Genomic DNA, 18,841 nt, shown 5'->3' with positions numbered 1-18,841 from the left:
ACTACTTTTTGCATAAGATTTATAAATTTGTCACGAGTCTTATAGCCAGTTGTTCTATTTGTCTACATAAAGAATGTTAAGTGTTCCACTGAGAAACCTTTTTCTTACACCTACAACAAATATAGATCAATCTTACTCAATATCTCCTCATAGATTAACCACTTCATACTCAGGAATTATTCCATTGACAAGTAAGTCTTTAGTTCAATACAAAGTCCAAAGTTGTTCAGGGGTATGGTCTCAACAAATTGCAGCAAGCTTTCCTTAATTTTGCACTCTATCTCCTAACTGCTATCTGTACAGTGAAACCCCACTACTCCGCGGGGCATTGATTCATTAGAACGACCTTGGTCCTTCATTCTGAATACTCATAGATACATGCCCCTCACTCTCCGTTTAAAAAAATATCTGCTCAGATTTCATGCTGTGGCAGAAACCTAGTGTGAATCCCTACCCTCCACTGGCCCTCTCAAAGCAATGAATCGCACTGTTTCACTGTGGAGAGGCTGCCTGTGAGGGCTAGTGTTGGGTGGGCCAGGGCACATGGTGTGGTTGCTGAGACGTGGGCTCGGGGCTAAACCCTAGTTGGCACATTGAGCGAATATGGGCCATTGCTGTGAACTAGATGTGTTGGAAGCTGCTGTACCTCCCTCCCTTTGTTTGGCTGCAGAGCTCTCCCTGGCCCAGAGATGGTAACAAGCTCAGTGTTGGTTCCATCACTTGCCCCTGTCCATCCAGCACCAACTCTCCACGCCAAACCATGGGTGATTCGCAACTCACCTGCTCATGGCAGCAAGGAGAACAGTAATTCACATTAAGTTCCCAGCACAGATCCAGACAGATCAGCTATGGTTAACAAGCATTCATCACCCTCTTTCAGATAGCATCAATAGCATAAGCAGCACCTGAACGCTCCTGATTTGCACCCTATCACAAACATTCCCTTTCTTCTCTCTGTGCATCTCTTTCTTTGCAGCTGGTAGAGCTACTGCCTTATAACTCCAGCCACCATGGTTCAATCCTGATCACAGTGTTCTCTCTGTAGAGTTTGCAAATTCTCCCTATGACTGTGGGGGTTTGTGGGGTTTCCTCCAGGTGCTTCAGTTTCCTCCCACGTCCCAAAAGACGTGTGAGTTCAAGGCAAATTTGACACTGTAAGTTTCCCCAATGTGTGTAATGGTAGTTTCTGGAGGGACCTGTTTCTGTGCATAAGACTCTATCTGTAAATGGAATGTACATCTGAGGAATTTAGAGCATTTTCAAAAGTTTATCATCGTGTATCTACTGCAAACATTTTAACCTAATATCCCAATCTACCAAAGCCAATTTGTCCCTCATACTTATATAATTGCCCTTATTTACATTTGTCTTCAGTTTTAAATTGAATTGTCTCCATCTCAAATGGAATATAAAATTCCATCAGTTTATGATCACTTTTCCCTGCAGAATTTCTTGCTGTGAGATTACCAATTAACCTTGTCTAATTACATAAGATAAGATGCCTTATTGCTCCAGGAAACATGAATTCCCATGTGTATTCCCATTAAACTGCTTTTGCCAATTTGATTCCACTAGTCTATATGAAGATTAAAATCCTGTATGATTATTTATTACCCTTGGTACAAGCTGTTCTAATCTCTCCAGCACTTTTGCTGCTGTTAAGGGGCTTATAAATTACTCCCACCAGAACATTATTTTGTTAGCCCTCATTATTCTTCATCTATCCTGATTATACTTGCTGTTCTTCTTCACAACATGCTGCCTCACCTATGCCCTTTTCATCATCCCATATAGGAAAATATTGTCATAGAACCATTGAAAATTTACAACATAGCAGGAGGACATTCAGCCCTTTGCTGGTTGAAAATGAGTTACTCAGCCCAATCCCACATTCCAGCACTGGGGCCTTGCTGGACACAATTTTTTCAGTCCACATCCAAGAACATGTAAATGTGACGAGGCTTGCCACCTCTACTCCCCTTCCAAGTAGTGTGTCCCAGACCACTGGGTGAAAATATTTGTCCTCACCTCCTCTCTAATCCTTCTACCAATTACTTCAACTCTATGCCCCTGATTTTTGACCCCTCTGCTAGGGGAAATAGGTCCTTCCTATTTACTCTGTTTATACCCCTCATGATTTTACACACCTTAATTAAGTCCTTCTCAGTCTCTTCCGTTCCAAATTAAACAGCAGCCACTAAAGTTTTTCAGTCCTGACAACAACCCCGTAAATGAAAAGACAAAATACTGGAAACAGCAGTTCAGCCACCATCTCTACTGAAGTGTTTTCACCTGAAATGTCAACTCTATTTATCTTTTCACAGAAGCTTTCTGATATGCAGAGTTTTTCCAGCATATTCTGACATTATTTCATATTTCCAGCATCTGCTGGTTTTTGATTTCAACATCCCTGTAAATCATCTCTGCACCATCTCCAACACAATCATGTCAGTCCAGTAATATGGTGATTGGAGCTTGGACATTATACAAGCTATGTGGCTCACTAATGCTATATCTGGATATAATATAACCTCCCTGTTGTATTCCATGCTTCAGCTAATAGAGGAAAATATCCCATATGCCTTTTTAACCAACTTATTGATCTCTTCTGCTGCCTTTAAGGATGTGTGGACATGCATTCCAAAGTCCTTCTGTTTCTCTATACATCGCAGTAATATCCTATCCTCCTTGTTGCAGATTTCCAAATGTGTTATCTCACACCTTGTGGATTGAATTTTATTTCCCATTTCTTATCCAATTGCATAGACCATTAATATTTCCCTGCAGTGTAAAACCTTCTTACTTTGTCAACTACATGGCCAATTATATCATCTGCAAACTTCACTTTTATGCACCCTGGTGTTAAATCTAAATCATGAAGATGTACTTAAAGGGACTGAGTACTGAGCCCCATGGAAATCCACTAGTATCAGCCTTCCAGTTGTGAAAATATCCACCAACAATACTCGTTGTTTCTTGCCACTGAGCACTGCAGTTTGTCACACTCTAGATTCCATGAGCTCTTGCTCTTTTGATCAGCTTGCTACAACCCTCAAAGCCACACTCCCTTCTGTATTTTGTCTGTCTAGGGTCTTAAAGGAAGTGGGTGTCAAGATTGTGGCAGCATTAATTGTACTGTACCAAAATTCCCTGGATTCTGTTCCAGAGGATTGGAATATGATAAATGTAATGCCACTATTCAAGAAAGGAGGGAGACATTATAGGAAATTACAGGCCAGTTGAACTAACTCTTGTTATTGGGAAAATGCTATTATTAACAGGGTAATAACAGGACATTTGAAAAATCATATGATGATCAATCATAGTCAGCATGATTTTATGAAATGGAAACCGTGTTTGACAAATTTACTGGAGTTCTTTGAGGATATAACAAACAGGCTGTAAAAGGGGGAACTATAGATGTAGTGTATTTGCATTGCCACAAGTGATTTGATAAATTACCACATAAAAAGTTATTCCACAGGATAAGAGTATGTGGGGTTGGGGATAATATATTGGCATGGATAGAAGAGTGGAAAATTAACAGAACACAGTGAGTTGAGATTAATAGTTTATTTTCAAACCAACAATCAGTAACTAGTGGACTGCCTGAGAGATTGGTGCTGGGTCCTAAACTATTTTAATTTATATTAATGACTTGAATGAAGGGACCAAGTGCTCTGTAGCCAGGTTTGCTGATGATGAAAAAATGGGTGGATTAGCAAATTGGGAAGAGGATAAATGGTATTTCAAAGGAGTATAACGGGTAAGTGGGCACAGAGTTGAACTATGGAATATAATGTGGGAAAATGTGAGGTTTTCCACTTTGGAAGGAGGAATGAGAAAGGAAATTATTAGTTAAATGGAGTGAAGCTCCAGTAGACAAAGCTCAAAGTGTTAGCATGCAACTACAGCAAGTAATTAGGAAACCTTGTGGAATGTTGTCCTTTTTGTAAAAGCTGCAGAGTATAAAAGCACGGAAGCTTTGATGCAGCTTTAGAGGGCACAGGAGAGACCATGCATGCAGTACTATGTACAGTTTTGGTTTCCGTATTTATGGAAGGATGTGCTTAAATTGGAGACAGTGCAGAGTAAGTTCACTGGATTGATTCCTGGGATGAAGTGGTTGACATATGAAAAAAGATGAGCAGATTGGCCAATACTAATTGTGGTATGGGAGAATGAGAGATGATCTTATTAAAACATACAAGACTCTGAGGGGTATTGATCGGGTAACGCTTGAAGATGTTTCCCTTAGTAGGATATCCAGAATTAAGAGGCACAGTTTCAGAATAAGGGGTTGGCCATTTGACAGAGATGAGGAGAAATTTCTTTTCTCAGAAGGTTGTGAATCTTCGGTATCCTCCACCCCGATAGCTGTGGAGGCAGAGTCATTAAATATATTCAAGGGTGAGATTGATGGACATTTGGTATATGAAGAGAGAACAGAAAGTGGTGTTGGGGCCAAGTATGGAACAGCCATGATCTTACTGCATGGTGGAGCAGACTCAAGGGGCCAACTGCTCGTGCTCCTGTTTCATATGTTCTTAATGAAATTGTACCCAAAGTTAACATTAGGACTTCAAGTGAGAAGGAGAGAACAAAGAAACAAACTTTTGCACACATGCAACCACAGCTGTATTATGTGGTTTTGTTTTAGATCTTTCCAGGAAAATAGCCAGAGTTAAATGATTTGATATGGGGTAGTGACAGAGTGAGGAGTGGAAAACTTTTAATTTTCTTATTCCATTTAACCTAAATGTAATCTTCCTAAAAGCTTGTTTTTTGTTTGCTGCAACATCTGAAATCCAGGTTTTCTTCCCAGCACTATCTTGGCATAATTTAAGCTTCAAAAAGGTCAGTGAAAATGCAATCATACATGTTCCCTGCACCATTACACGGAGTGCTTTAGCACCCTTTGCAATTAGAAGTCATGGGGAAAATTGTAAAACAATAGAATTGTTTGGTAAACTATAAACTGAATGTACAATAAACAATACAGTGAAATACAGATTGTGCTTTATTCCTCACATCAGTAGTTCTTATTGAATGGGATAAATTGGATATCTTACCATTCCGCCACAGGGCACAATATACGTTTTTATGAGGAATATGTAGTTTTATGAAACGATTTCTTCAGCTGATCCAGACACTCAAATCTGCCATGTATGTGAGCTATTTATCTAATTGCTTCTTCCTTGGTAGTTACAATTCAAAATAAACACCGGCTAATCAGGACTGCTAAAGAGCTTGTCGTAGAGAAAAGAGCGTACTTTCAAGCTTAATACGTTTTACCGGACAATAAACAATCATCATATTGCAGTTCAAATTGTCTCTGTGAATAAGTAGATGTTTAGGGCAAACCTGTATTCAAACAATCAACTGCATTATCAGATACATATAAACTGACGCAGAATCGACTTTTGAAAGCCATCAGTGGGTATGTTTAATGAGCCTCCTGCTCTGGCAGCATGTTCTTTGCAGCACCCCATTCACTGCAGCTACAGTGCAGTATATGTTTCTTGTTCTTGTGGTTTTTGTATTCTTTAATCTTTCGCTTTATAAGGCAATATGTATCCTGTGTCCTGCAAATGTAGATTGATTGGAATGATGTAACAGTATGCATAAATTCATGGCACTTAATTTTCAATCAGTTACAGTGCTAAATTATCTGTAATCAATAAATATAAGCACTTGTCAAAGAATTTTACTGTATATTTGCAAACATTAAGAGCATGGTTATTTCACTGGAGCTCAGAAATTCTTATTTTATGCATTTACTTAGAGGATATATCCCCTGCAGTTGAGAATTGTTCTTTGGTTTCTGCCTGGTAAGCATTCATTGTTGTCACAAACAGGACTTAAGCGTACATTATTAAGAACTTTTAGGAACTGAAATTTAATTTTCCCTTTTGCTTCATGATTTGGCTACATCGAACTGCACCCAGCAAGCCTCTCAAGCCTTTAGTTTTTCTTGAAATATATTTTCATCTCATATTGCTGCAAGTTTCCATTGTAATTTGTTTACCAGTTATTAACCTTCAAAAGTTCCACTTCCCTTCTTGCTTATAACTTCTTGTTTTTAACATTTGTCTCCGGGTATTTCAACCCTTTACTTGGATGAACTATTTGCCTAAATCAACAAATCCCATTTCCCATTTCCCAGTTGGAAAGTAGAATGGGAAATGCTTCATAAATGAAGTCAAGTCACTGTGTCTAATGAGGTTGTTATTTAAATAGAAATAATTGTGCATAAATATACAGCTATCATCCACAGGGCTATCTGTGGCAGCCGCAATGCTGAGCGAAGCCCTGTGTTTTTTATTTGTACTTACACAGTTTCTGTAACATTGTCTAATGATTCCATGAGCAAAAGTTTTTTGTCCGTATTAGTTCCAGTTCATTGCCTTTATTGTCAGAAATCTAAAATGTATACCTTATGTCTGGAATGATGATAATGGCTCAGCTCTTGCTGATCCTGTTCCCTCATCAAGATTCCACCAGCTTAGTTCCAGTGGCAGCAAAATCTCTGGAAGCTCACTGAGGAGAAACTGTTCTGAAAGCTTTGATAGCTGTCAGGGAGGGCTGATGTGGGAGTTTTGCCAGTTGTAAAGGTCATGAGGCTTTTAACAGTTTTCATGCAGACAATTAAAAATTACTAATACTCAAATACTTAATGTTAAAATAAAAATATTAACTAAAATGATTTAAAACATTAAATTTAAAATAAAAATTAAGTCTATTCAAAGTAGCTTGCCTTTTCCTATCCCTCCTAATTTGCAGCTCTACAGCTCCTGAAATCAATGGGGTCTTAGATGGAGAGGGATTCCCAAATGGAAGGCTGGGTTCTGCTGCTGGACTTCATGTGGCAGACTTCCAGGATTCATACATTTGACAGCATGTGTTTGGAAGTCCCGGAATTACTCCTATTTAAATGGCTGAATGCCAGAAGCTCCGTTCAGGACTGCTGACGTTAGGTAGCAAGCATTCTCCCATTATATTTTAAATTTCACAATATATGTTTTTATATGGAAGGTGTATTTTAATGACAAGCTTTCTTTGGCTTGTCACGACATTTGAATCTTTCATCGATGTGAGCCATTTATCATTCCTTCTTTCCAATAGTCTTTAATCAACCCAGGAATAAGCACCACTGCAAACTAGCATTATTAAAAATATGTTTAAATGGGTCCATTTTTCGGCATAGAATTGCAGTGCAATGCAAACTGACATATTTGGCTGTCCTGAGACAATGGATCAATACAGAGGGAGAAGAAAATACAGTACTGGTAAAAGATGACAAACTGAAAAAGAATTAGATAATTGCTCATGAAGAGAGAGAAAAAATTACTGAGGGAAATTCTGAGAATGAAAAACAAATTTAGTTTGATATAGTGTCCTTCGCTCAGTTATGATATCCTGAAGTATTTACTGTTCTGTGTACTACATGATATTATGTAGGCAAAGATGACATCTTATTCGAGGTTCCCATTTTTTTTTGCTGGGCTTCACTAATGAGAAATTTGTATTTATCTACCCCATTTTACACTCAGATTTTTAAAATTCAGTAAAAATTATTCTTTCCTATAAGGGTACCCCTTCTCTCTTTCCCGTACCGAGGATGTGGCTCAATACAAATACTGTAAGTGGCAACCTGTAGAGGTGACATATGGAAATTTTCAGAAGGCTCCACAGAAGGAATTTCATCAGCAAGAAATTGTGGGTAATGTACTGGCATGGATTAAGGATTGGTTAATGGACAGAAAGCCAGAAGTGGGAATAAATGGGTCTTTCTCAGGGTCCCTCGCAGGCTATGATTCGAGGGATACTGCAAGGATTGGTGCTTAGGTCCCAGTTATTCACAATCTATTTCAATAATACCCATTCTTAACTGTTGTTCTTAGACCACACCTTTTCCCTCTTCTCCTGGACTCTTCCCAATTGAAAACAAAATTGAAAACACATGCCATAGAACTATTTCAAAGATCAGGCCTAGTACCTTAATGAAATCTATTCCTCAGTCAACATCACTGAAATGTTTTACGTTTGCCTCATAACACCGATGTTTGTGGAAACACGATGTGGATACAAGTTGTCAGACATCGTTATAACATTGACTAAAGTTCAGAAGTACCTAGCTAAAATAAGTTCAGGGTGTCCGGAGGTAGTGGAAGGCAAATAAAAATGCCAGTCACTTATTTTGTTGAAGTGACTCCTGCCTCCAAGGCATGATCTCATCTCTGGGTCTAGGCAAGAGCTCATTACCAAAGAAACAAAATAAAAATGGGCCAGGAAATTATATTGAGAAATAAATGTAGAAGGAAAATATGGAGGAGGAACAAAAGGGAAGAGAGAAGTGAAAAAGAGATGAGCCTTACTTTCCTCAAAATTTACCAGCACCAAATTTAGTGCAACAAAGAGGAGTGGTTGTAAGAATGTTTCCAGTGCTTTAGTGCTGACCATATTTGTAAAATTGGGATCCAAACTGAAGTAAGAGAGAACTGGGGATGTAACCCACAACTCTCCCTATTCAATACACATTGAAGTCCTCTTCCCATAAGTTAGATCTTGGCTTTATCTATTTCAGCAGACTAGCATTTGGAATTTGAGAGAGGAAAAAAATTGGAGAAAAACAGAAGATGCTGGATATCTGAAATAAAATGGAAATGCCAGAGCATTCTCTGTTTAGCAAAATATGAATGATAGTCTATGGTGAGGCAGAGGGTCAAGGAAGAGAATCTGTTTTGGAGTGATGGGCATGCAGGTGGTATTGGTTTATTATTGTCACGTACCAAGGTACAGTGAAAAACTTGTCTTATAAACCGATCTTACAGGTCAATTCATTACTCAGTGCAGTTACATCAAGTTAGTACAGAGTGCATTGATGTAGTACAGAAAAAAAACAATAACAGTACAGAGTAAACTGTCACAGCTACAGAGAAAGTGCAGTGCTATAAGGTGCAAGGTCACAACAAGGTAGATCGTGAGGTCATGAGGTCATAGGTCATAGTCCATCTCATTGTATGAGGGAACTGTTCAATAGTCTTATCACAGTGGGGTAGAAGCTGTCCATAAGTCTGGTGGTACGTGTCCTCAGGCTCCTGTACCTTCTACCCGATGGAAGAGGAGGGAAGAGAGAATGTCCTGGGTGGGTGGAGTCTTTGATTATGCCGGCTGCTACACGAAGACAATGAGGTGATGGGGAGCGGTGGATTGGTGGCTTTGGGAAAGTTAATGAGGTTTTTGAACCTCATCATGAGGATAAAATGAAGACACAAGAGACTGCAGATTCTGGAATTCAGAGCGAACAACAAACCGCTGGAGGAACTCAGTGGGTCAAGCAGCATCTGTGGAGGCAAAGGAATGGTCAGCATTTAGGGCTGAGATTTAGGGTCTAGGGTAGAAAGAAGATAGCCAGTATAAAGAGGTGAGAGGGAGTGTTGAGGCAGGGGGCTGGTTGGTGATGGGTGTAACCAGGTCAGGTGGGGGATGGTGGGCAAATGGAGCCCAGTGAGGAAGGAGGGAGTTTCGAAATGGAGGCTGGTGGGTGATATTTGGAAACTGATGAGGAAAAAAAGGGTGGTAATGAAAATGGTGAATAAAGGCAGAGAGAATCTCGGTGGACTGGTAGGAACACAGGGTGAGGGTTAATTTGGAAAATTCAGTGTTCATACTATTGACTTGTAGGTTACCCAAGAGGATTACATGATGTTGTTCTTCCAGTTTGCACTTGGTCTCACTGTGGCAGTGGGGAAAGGCCAAGGACAGACGGGTCAGTGTAGGAAGATGAAGGGGATTGCATGTCATTTCAACTCCCCTCCCCATTCCCACACCGATCTGTCTGCCCTTGACCTTCTCCTTTGCTATGATAAGGCAAAGCACAAACTAGAAGAACAACACCTTCTATGCCCCTTGGGTAGCCTACAGTCCAATGGTAGGAATGTTGAATTTTCCAGTGTCAGGCAACCCATACCCCCCAGTGTTCCTTTCCCACTCCTACCAGTCCACCTAGGTTCTCTCTCCTTCTTTAACTTTCTGATTCCACCTATCATCCACCGGCCTTGGTCTCTGAACTACCCCCTCCCCAAACAGGCTCTATCTGCACATGTCCCCCTCTCATCTGTTTCCACATCACCTTCCAGCCTTTGTCTTGACCTTCCCTCTCCTCTTCCCTCTCCTCATCGGACCCTATTGGCGTTTTTTTTTTCCTTATCTGTTTCCAGTTATCACCCCCCAGCCTCTATCTCTAAACTCCCCCACCTGGCGCCATCTGCCCACCATCCCCCACTTCACCTGGTTCCACCTATCACCTACCTGTCTCATCTCTCCCTCTCACCTCTTTATACCGGCTGTCTTCCCTCTACACTCTCAGTCCTGATGCAGGGTCTCGATCTGAAACATTAACCATCCCTTTGGCTCCACAGATGCTGCTTGACCTGCTGAGTTCCTCCAGCAGTTTGTTTTTTGCCCCGAGAGGATAACTTTTTCTTGGAGGGGTACAGAGTGTAAAATAATGGGGTGAGGGAAGGGAGAAGGTAGTGTAATGGTGCAGAGAGAGAGCCTAGAGCGTTGGTGGGGGAAGAACCTGTTGAACGTAGAGAGAGACAGATGACATTTTGAACAGGTGGGCGTGAAAGAGGAGTGTTGATGCGATGAGGATTCATGCGAGCTGTTCTGTTAACTGCAGGCTTCGTTGTCTTGTCCTTACATCATGCTGTAAGAAAAGGCCATGAAACAAATCAAAAGATTAGCTAATAAATATTTTTTAAAGATTTACCTTTTATTTTATTCACATCATGTATCTGGATTCGTCATGAAGTCATCTGGAAGTGTTTATAAAATTTCATCTCTTTAGTTTTTAAGGTTTATTTAACCCTGTATAGAAATAACATTATTTCCATTGCCATGATGGTTACTGTTCCTCAGGGTTTACTAGTGTAAGTTACCCACTGTTACTGAAGCTGGAAAGTAGGCGTTTGTTTTTACTGTACCGTGGTTGCTGCATTTTGTACAGCACGAAGCCACGTCACTCACCAGCAGTGCTCCTTGCTTGCAGCACTCTTGGGTGGTGGATAAACAAACCCATGAATTTATTTTCATTTCTTTTAAATTCAACTTGCAGAAAAGTTGATTGCCAGCACCCTGCACAAAAAATTGAACTATTTAAAGTAACAGAATCAAACTATATATTCATTAAACTTTAATTCAAATGCTGCAGAGCAAGGTATAAGTTGTTTTTATAAAGGTGTTTGCAAAAGAAATTATGATACTGAGATGTTTGTAAAGTAACTTGCCATATAATGGAATGAAGTCCAGATTACTGTCCAATTTTATTGCAATTTACCTTAATTACTTTATGACGCATTTAAAAGACACCTGTTAAAATAAACTCCCACATCAAGCCACTGTTACGCACAAGAGAGCACCAAATGATGACAGGAATTTAGTGGTGAACCAGCAGTAAGATAATGCCGCTCTGACAAGATGCTATTGCTTTCTGTAACTATAACATTCAGTCATGGTTAAGTTCGCTCCAGAGTACCCTCCCCTCACCTTTTAATTTTGTTTTAGTTATTTGTTTTACTGAATGGCACCTCAGAACACACTACTGAACACTTACAGGACTTCTTTTTATAAAATCCACCCCTTTGACCCTTTTAGAATTCCCAGTGGCTGCTCAGCAATATCCCTTAGCACCTAAGCAAACTCACTTGATACCTGATGGAGATCACAAAGCACCTGACCAAATGCAAGTCCTTATTTCCACATATCCAGCATGTTGCTGCAAGGCTGGTCACAAGAATATATGCAAGATTCACAAGTTCACATGATATCATTGGATACCAGTATTTAACTGTTCAAAGCTCTGCATGCCTGAGGCGTGTGGCCCTGTTGTTGCTGGAAACCCTATCATTAAAATGACAGCTGATATGAATTCTTAAGGTACTCAATGCATAGTGCCTTTCCAGCATTTTAACCTCTTGCTTGCCTATTCCTCTTGAGTTGGCAGAATTAAAATTAAGCAAAGTATATTGAGTGTAATTTTACAGATTTGCATTGCAAATGGAATGGAAGCTAAATTGGTTTTGTGCTTCAAAACCAGAGATAGTGAACTGCATGGAATGGAAAACATTGTCAATCTAGTAATGCACACTTTGCTTTATCATTGAAAATGAGCTTTGCCCCCTCTCTGTCACACATCGTAATGCATGGGGAGTAGGGATGGGGAGTCAGGAGGAGGGTTGCAGAATTTCTGAGCTCTAATAGCAGCCCTTGGGGCCTCCAGAGATGACCCCAACAGTTTGTCAGGTTGACCAAAGACCCCTTAATTGGAAAGAGAATTGAAAATGTCTGTGCCATTGATAATGTAACTGCAGTTTGTGCCAAAAAGTGACTAGCTGTGATACCTGGGTTGAATCATTTGGGTTCCCATTCTCCCATGGGAAGGGCTTTTGAATAGTTTTCATAAAGCTGGCAGTTGTTTTCTTCAGTGATTGTGGCAATAATCCCATGCTGGTCTTATTGGTGAACGGTGCTGTATACTTGCTGTCGGGGGGGGGGGGGAGGCATTGACTCTCGCTAAGGCTGGTCTGGGATTAGAAATCCAGAAACACTTCAAATACAGAATGGCTGCATTTTTTCTCTGGTATCCTTGTTTAGAGCATCCAGGGAATTTTTCCCCAACAGGCCGTCCTGAAATCATGAATTTTAGGCTGGTGTTCATTATTTCCAGGACCTGATCCCATCACTACCCTTTCAGACAGACTCCTGGCAAAATAATGCAGGAAATTTGTAGGAAGCTTGGCATATTCTTGTGTGCAGTTGATCATGTGCCATTACAATTTTACTTTACTTTCAGCATAATAATGAGTTTAAAAATTTTTCTCGCAGAGCACTGCCCTATGATTATGAAAATCAGACTTGCACTTATTTAGTGTTTTTCTGCACCACCAAGATGGCCAAAGTGCAATGAAATATTGTTTTGAACTTGCTGTAACAAAGAAAAACCAGTTGGATTTATACAGAGGCTTCTAACGTATGATCATTTTTGTAATATGGGAAATATGGCAGTAAGTTTGCCCTCAAGTTCTCAACAAACAGACGTGATAATAACAGTAATCTGCTTTTAGTCCTTGGCCAGGGCACTTGACTTCCTTGCTCTTAATTGAAGTAATGGCATAGGATCTTTTACATATACTTCAGTCATCACATCTAATAGGCAGCTACTCCAACAGTGTAACACTCCTTCAGTAATTCATTTTAATATAATCCTGCATTTTTATGCTCAAGCTTCTGAAGTGGAACTTGAACCTTATGATTCTAAAGTAAGAGTGCAGGAATTACTTTAAGATTTTACTAAGTTGTCTCATCGAGTAATTGATTCTCAAGCTTTTTTCTAGTTAGCATCTTTGGTATTTTTACCATGAACATTATCTTTCTGTTTTATGACTTCAAATTTAATATATTCTAAGAAAGTAATGATAAATAGAATTATGCATATCAGTTCAATACATTGTACTGTGATGGAGCCTGGAAATCTTTTGGCAGGCATCTCACAGAAAACTGATTTGTTTTGTTTGCTTCTCATTGAAGAAGTGCCAAATCCTGATCCTGTATAAGACTCTATGCCGGGATTTCTGGTCAGCCTGGCCCTTTGCTTGTACAGTGCACTATTGCTTCTAGTTCAAAGAAAGAGGCAGACTTTCTTAGTTGTGTGATGCCACATAAGAGTCAACTAACTGATTCTACTATTACGAAGATAAAACTAGTCATATTTTCTTAAAATTATGTGAATAGTTGGATGTCACAGTTAAAACAGAGAGAAAAAAACAGGAAACCCTGTCTTCTGCCTTATTGGAACTGGAATGAGTATTCTCTGAGTGACTGAGAGGACGTACTGGCTTGTTCATATGGTTTTATACATTCAGCTGACCAGCTTTGGAGCAGTTAAAAAAATCATTTGGAATCGTCATGGAGAAAATTTCATGGGCAATGTGAAACTGACTCAAGTACCTGGCTCAGGATAAAGCTTCCACTTATTTTATGGAAAATATTCTGCAGACTAAATCAGTTTGTTCACTCTGACTTCAATAATACCAGTAGATCAAAGGATGGACAAATAGAGAATTCTTCATTCATTGTGTTGTGTTTCTGACTGACGGACCTGTAGTGTGTTTTCCTCTCCCACAGAAGAAAAACTCAACGCTAGCGTGGCCGCTTTGGTTTGAAAAGAGAAAAGGATATTTTCCTGAAGTTTTTTTTGTTTTTTGAAAAAACATTATGAAGGACAACTCATGTGTGAGCTCTGGTCACCCGAACATGGCTTTGTGTGGCATGGTGGACCCTTACAGTATCAAAGCTAAACCTGTAAAAAGTTCAAAAGCTGAACTTCCATTCATCTGTTTGTTCGCAGAGGAGGCCTACCAAAAACTTGCAACAGAGACCCTGGAGGAGCTTGACTGGTGCTTGGACCAGCTGGAGACCCTGCAGACCAGGAATTCTGTCAGTGAAATGGCCTCCAACAAGGTAGGTCTGTGATGCCACAATTTATTGATTAGTTTATCTATTTGAATAGCCTGTGAGGCAGAGAAATAATAAGGAGTGTTGTGATATAACATTGAACTTCATGAATAAAGTTTTGTGCGGGCACATCGACAGACCTATAAAAGTTTGAATGATACAAGTGATCAGAATTTGACTGATCCACGGAAGGAAGATGTTTCCATGGAAAGTATCTTGTGTAATATCACACAGTCATATTCTGCAAACATTAGAAAGAAACATCCTCATTAAGAATCAATACACGCATTAAGTTAGGACTCAAATAGGTGGCCCACTCCCCACACCGAATCTCTGAGATCAAATGTTTCTGTCTTCTATTACGTTGGAATTAACTTGAATTATATTGGTGTATCTGCAGCAAAATATTATATTTCCAGGTAAGGATATAGACAAAAAGCATGTTCTTTTTTTTATCTGATTGCAGGCCTTATTTATCCATTGTCATTCAGATAAAAAGAATATATGTTTATTTAGTGATTGCAACAATGGTATCTCCAGTCTGTCGCAGATTAAGTATTTAAATGGCTTCTGCTCATTTTGCATGTGTTTTTCTGACACAAGTTTACAGTTACAACAAGCTAGTCTCATAATCGAATCCTAAATGGAAAACGTTCTGTGACTACCAAGCATGAATACAAATATTGTTGATTGTTTGTGCAATCTGAATTATAGTACAAGCTTTCGTCACTAAGTATGATGAATGAAACTCATTGCAATATAAAGGGTTTTCCAGTCTGATGTTTTGATGATCATTTTATTTTGGAAGACTTAAAGGTCATAACTGAAGATTACCAGATTTTGTTGCGAATGGACACAAAGACTATATTATTAAGGCAGATATTTGGCCACCTCAGCCACTACTGTGAAATAGGGAACGTGTTTATAATTTAATCATCACTGTACATGGGCATTACATGTTACTGTCTCAAAAGAAATTTAAAAAATGACATCTGTAAAGAATGTACTTTTTCTCGTGTTTTTGCAAGAAAAGTTGAATGAAATTAAATATACGTGAAGTTGTGATTATCATTTGAACCCTTTTGTAAAACAATTGGAAGGGTACTCTTCAGCATCAAATCTCATGACATGCATTTGTCAGTGTGTACCATCAGAATTAGCCAATTACATTGTGGATATGCAAAGTTATTTTACACCATAAAGGAGAGACATTTGTACATTCTATTTGGAGCACACGATACTTCTATGAAATTTAATATGCTGGCAGTACTTAACACTCTTTTCAAATTGCAACTTAGATGGTAACAAAAAACCATCACACTTTGTAACAATTCTCTCTTGGCAACATCTGTATTTCCATTTTTCTTCATTTCCTCAGATAATATAGATCAATATGCTCTCCTTTCAATAATACATAACCTTGCTAAAAGCAAATCTTTTCTGTGCCAAAGTTTTTTTTTGTAAAGTAAGAACTAATTTTAAATTCAGTACATGGTTGATTGTGTGGGAAAATTTGCCCAAAGATTTACTGATGTGCTAAAGTATGAATGACTGTTTTTTTCCTAAGCTATGTAACAGGCTTTCTTTATGGAGTCATGGGTAATTCCTTGGATCAATTGGCATTATGGTTCTCCTAATGTTTCCAGGAAAGAGAAGCAAGGACAGGGTTGAAACTATAAACATGAGGTTGAGGTGAACATGGAAACAGGACCAGCTAACAAAAAGCAGTAATAAGCAGCTGATTTTCCAGTAAATGAAAAATCTACTATTACTGTTTGCAGTATAGGCCCACATTTGCCCTCTTCATTACTTGCTGTACCTCCAGATTAATTGTGTGCTTCTTCTATAAGGATACATGAATCCTCCTCAATGCTAACTTTTAATAGTCTTACTCCATTTAAATAATATTATGCTTTTCTATTCATCTTCCCAAAATGATAACCTCATATTTCCCCACACTATACTAAATCTGCTATACTTAACCTGTCTGTATCCCTCGTCAAACGTTGTCATCCTCACTGCTTCCTCAACTGTCTTGTACTAACAGTCACTTCATCTAAGTCCTTAATATGGATTGTAAACACCTAAACTCCAGCATTATTCCCAGAAGAACTCCACAATCACAGTTTACCAACCTAAAAAGTAACCTAATATAAAACTGGAATATGCTGGAAACACTTTGCAAATCAGGCAGCATCTGTGAAAAGAGGCAGAGAGATAATGTTTCAGGTCAAACTATGTTTCTGCACATCTGCTAAAGGGGCTTACTCCTGAAGCATTAACTCTGTTTCTCTTTCCACAGATGCTGCCTGACCTGATGAACGTTTTCAGCATTTTCTGTTTTTATTTCAGATTTTCTGCATCTGGAGGCTTTTTTTAAATTTTCATTCTCCTGCTACAACTGTACAATGTTGGTTTCCTTATTTAAGGAGGCATATACCTGCTTATAGGTGATGCAGTGAAGTTTTATTAGGTCAATTTTGGGATGCAGAGGTCGTCCCTTGAGGAAGGATAAAGCAGAATGAGTATATATTCTCTGGAGTTTAGAAATGTGAGTGGTGATCACATCAAATAAAAAAAAAATCAAAAGCAGCTTGGCAGAGATGGTGAGGATGTTGCCCCATGTGGGGCAGACCAGAATCAGGAGGCATTTTCTCAAGATAAGAGCTTGACCACTGTATAGTGAGTTAAGAAGTTTATTTCACTTAGAAGGTTGTTTATCCTTGAAATTTCCTACCCCAGAGAGCTGTTTCTGTATCATTAAATATATTAAACCTTGAGTTGAATGGTTTTGGACCATAGGGGATTCAAGGATTGTGGTGATTGCATAGGAAAGTGGAGTTGAGACCAAAGATTATATCAGTCATGACCTTAATGAATAGTGGAGCCCATTCGGTGGGCTGTGTGGTCTACTCTTGCTTTTACTTTTTATGTTCTTTTATGTTGTGCTTTGGCACATTTCTGTCCATGCAATTTTATTCACATTTTAGAGCACTGCTCACAGGATTTCATTTTGTGGAAAAGAAAAACATGATAATGCAAAGACAGTTTTTGTTTAAACATCATCAGTGAGAATTGTATGTAGATAAAGTTTGGTCTAGACTGTAGCATTGCTTGGCAGAGTGCCCAATCATACATTAAATATTAAATCTGTCCTGTGATAATAAGGAAACATAGAATAAAGTACGAAAGGTATTTTGTACTAATGTTCCTTTACAAAATACCTTTTCGACTCAGTTTCTGGTTACCTGTCCTGATAATCTCCTTTTGTTCGAGGTATCAAATGTAGTTTGATTGTGCTTATTTGGGACATTTTAGTATCTAAAGGACAGTTGCAGATGTTATTTATTTCCATAAAAAATTAATATTCATACAATGCAAAGATTGCTTTCTGCTGTCCGATTTGACTGCATTTCTGCACAATCTGGCCAGTAGGTAAAATGTTTTGCATTTTGAAAGTGTTGGTCTTTTCATTTGTATGAAAATCCTGCTGTAGCCTTTAAACAAGAAAAAAAATGTGCAGTAATATTCTTTTTCTCATTTCTTTAGACCATTCAAAGTGAAAGTGTCTTCACTGTTATAATTTAGTGAAAGAAAGCAGGCAATTTGTTCCTATCCAAAAGAGCAAGGAGTTAAATTCCTAGATAACATCCTAGGAATTGGATTAGGGAAAATCCATCAGCACCCATTTTTTTATGTACAAATAACACATAACCTACAATTTTGGATACATATTGCGGAGTTTGCATGTATTTCTTGTTCATGCATTGTCCATTAGAAAATTGGACAGGCACCTCCTACTGTAATTCACCCTATCACCAAATTGCAAATCCATTGCAAACAACCACGTGTATGAATCCAGCAGGTTGGGTTTTAACACCTCTTAAGGGGAGTGAATCACGATAATATTCTCTTAAAGTAACGATGTTCCAATATCCCATTTAGTGCACTAAAATTAAGTAAAATCCAATTTCTAGTCTAATGAAATTTTAGTCATAGAGCCATGCAGCACGGAAACAGGCCCTTTGACCTAACTGATCCATGCTGACCAAGATTTCCACCTAAGCTAGTCCCATTTGCCCACATTTGGCCAATATCCCTCTAAACCTTTTCTATCCATGAACCTGTACCATGATCCATTTAGCTTTTTAAATATTGTTAATGTACCTGCCTCAACCATTTCCTCTGGCAGCTCATTCCATATACTGACCATTCTCTGAGTAAAAAAAGTTGGCCATCAGGTTCCTTTTAAATCTCTCCCCTCTCACTTTAAACCTGTGCTCTCCCATTCTTGATTCCCCAACACTGGGAAAAAGACTGT

General features: G+C 38.9%; 1 protein-coding gene across 12 annotated transcripts in view; it reads left to right on the top strand.

Annotated features, from left to right (window-relative positions):
- LOC127567551 (cAMP-specific 3',5'-cyclic phosphodiesterase 4D) overlaps positions 1 to 18,841 on the top strand; it is a 938,945-nt gene that overhangs the window by 869,656 nt on the left and 50,448 nt on the right. For 11 of the 12 annotated variants that reach the window (XM_052010574.1, XM_052010577.1, XM_052010573.1 and 8 more), the window contains one exon: positions 14,414 to 14,526. In XM_052010574.1, the coding sequence (XP_051866534.1) occupies positions 14,414 to 14,526 (113 nt within the window). Of the gene's footprint in view, positions 1 to 13,274; positions 13,326 to 14,413; positions 14,527 to 18,841 lie in introns of those variants that run through there. The other variant, XM_052010585.1, reaches the window with a different exon arrangement.

Source organism: Pristis pectinata, chromosome 2 (assembly GCF_009764475.1).
Source record: "Pristis pectinata isolate sPriPec2 chromosome 2, sPriPec2.1.pri, whole genome shotgun sequence".
NCBI classification, from domain to species: Eukaryota; Metazoa; Chordata; class Chondrichthyes; order Rhinopristiformes; family Pristidae; genus Pristis; species Pristis pectinata.
Note: the sequence above shows the minus strand (reverse complement) of the source record. Positions and strands in the feature narration are given on the sequence as shown.